Source organism: Herpailurus yagouaroundi, unplaced genomic scaffold, assembly GCF_014898765.1.
Source record: "Herpailurus yagouaroundi ecotype Mexico unplaced genomic scaffold, PumYag 194, whole genome shotgun sequence".
NCBI lineage: Eukaryota > Metazoa > Chordata > Mammalia > Carnivora > Felidae > Herpailurus > Herpailurus yagouaroundi.
Window position 1 is genome coordinate 6,085,234 of NW_024412425.1, and position 1,331 is coordinate 6,086,564.

The 1,331-nt window shown below is 74.5% G+C and overlaps 1 protein-coding gene across 1 annotated transcript in view; it reads left to right on the forward strand.

Moving 5' to 3' along the window:
* Nucleotides 1–411: 411 nt before the first annotated feature.
* CEBPA (CCAAT enhancer binding protein alpha) overlaps nt 412–1,331 on the forward strand; it is a 3,068-nt gene continuing 2,148 nt past the window's right edge. The window contains exon 1 of the mRNA XM_040446216.1: nt 412–1,311. Within this exon, the coding sequence (XP_040302150.1) occupies nt 550–1,311 (762 nt within the window). The 5' untranslated portion in view covers nt 412–549. The remainder of the gene's footprint in view (nt 1,312–1,331) is intronic.

Genomic DNA, 1,331 nt, shown 5'->3' on the forward strand with positions numbered 1-1,331 from the left:
AAGGACGATTCCTAGCTTTTAGAGCGAGTCCGCGCCACAGTAACTCAGAGACCAAGAGTGGCCCTCCACCAGCCCACCCCCCTCCTCCGCGCAGCGTCTCGGTGCTCCCGGGCTCCCCGACCGTTGGCTGCAAGTGGGTGCCTCGGGGAAGCTAGAGGAGGGGGCCCCGTCACCTACCACGTGCGTGCGGGGGCGACAACTCGGCCCAGGGTGGGGCATCATGCGCGCGTCCGGGTTCGGCTGGCGGGGCAGGGGGTTAGTGGGCGTTGAGCCGGGGCCTCTCCTGGCCGGCGCTGCGCTCTGGCCCCACTCACCGCCCCTCCGGAAGGCAGGCGCTAAGACCCAGGAGGCGCCGCTCCGCCGTCGGACACTAGAGGGCGAAGGCCGCCCTGGTATAAAAGCGGGTCCCGAGCGCGCCTGGCCATTAGCGACCGGGAGCTGCGCGGGCGCGAGGGAGTCGGGGCTCCGGGTGGTCGGCAGCAGCATAGGCGCCCCGCGCAGGCTGGAGGCCGCCGAGGCTCGCCATGCCGGGAGGACTGTAGCTCCCCCATGGAGTCGGCCGACTTCTACGAGGCGGAGCCGCGGCCCCCGATGAGCAGCCACCTCCAGAGTCCCCCGCACGCGCCCAGCAGCGCCGCCTTCGGCTTTCCCCGGGGCGCGGGCTCCGCGCAGCCCCCCGCCCCACCTGCCGCCCCAGAGCCGCTGGGCGGCATCTGCGAACACGAGACGTCCATCGACATCAGCGCCTACATCGACCCGGCCGCCTTCAACGACGAGTTCCTGGCCGACCTGTTCCAGCACAGCCGGCAGCAGGAGAAGGCCAAGGCGGCTGCGGCCCCCGCAGGAGCCGGCGGCGGTGACTTTGACTACACGGGCGCCCCCGGGGGGCCCGGCGGCGCCGCGATGCCGGGAGGGACGCACGGCCCTCCTCCTGGCTACGGCTGCGCCGCGGCCGGCTACCTGGACGGCAGGCTGGAGCCCCTGTACGAGCGCGTCGGGGCGCCGGCGTTGCGGCCGCTGGTGATCAAGCAGGAGCCGCGCGAGGAGGACGAGGCGAAGCAGCTGGCGCTGGCCGGCCTCTTCCCCTACCAGCCGCCGCCGCCGCCGCCGCCGCCGCACCCGCACCCACCGCCCGCGCACCTGGCCGCCCCTCACCTGCAGTTCCAGATCGCGCACTGCGGCCAGACCACCATGCACCTGCAGCCCGGCCACCCCACGCCGCCGCCCACGCCCGTGCCCAGCCCTCACCCAGCACCGGCTCTCGGTGCCGCTGGCTTGCCAGGCCCCGGCGGCGCGCTCAAGGGGCTGGCGGCCGCGCACCCCGACCTCCG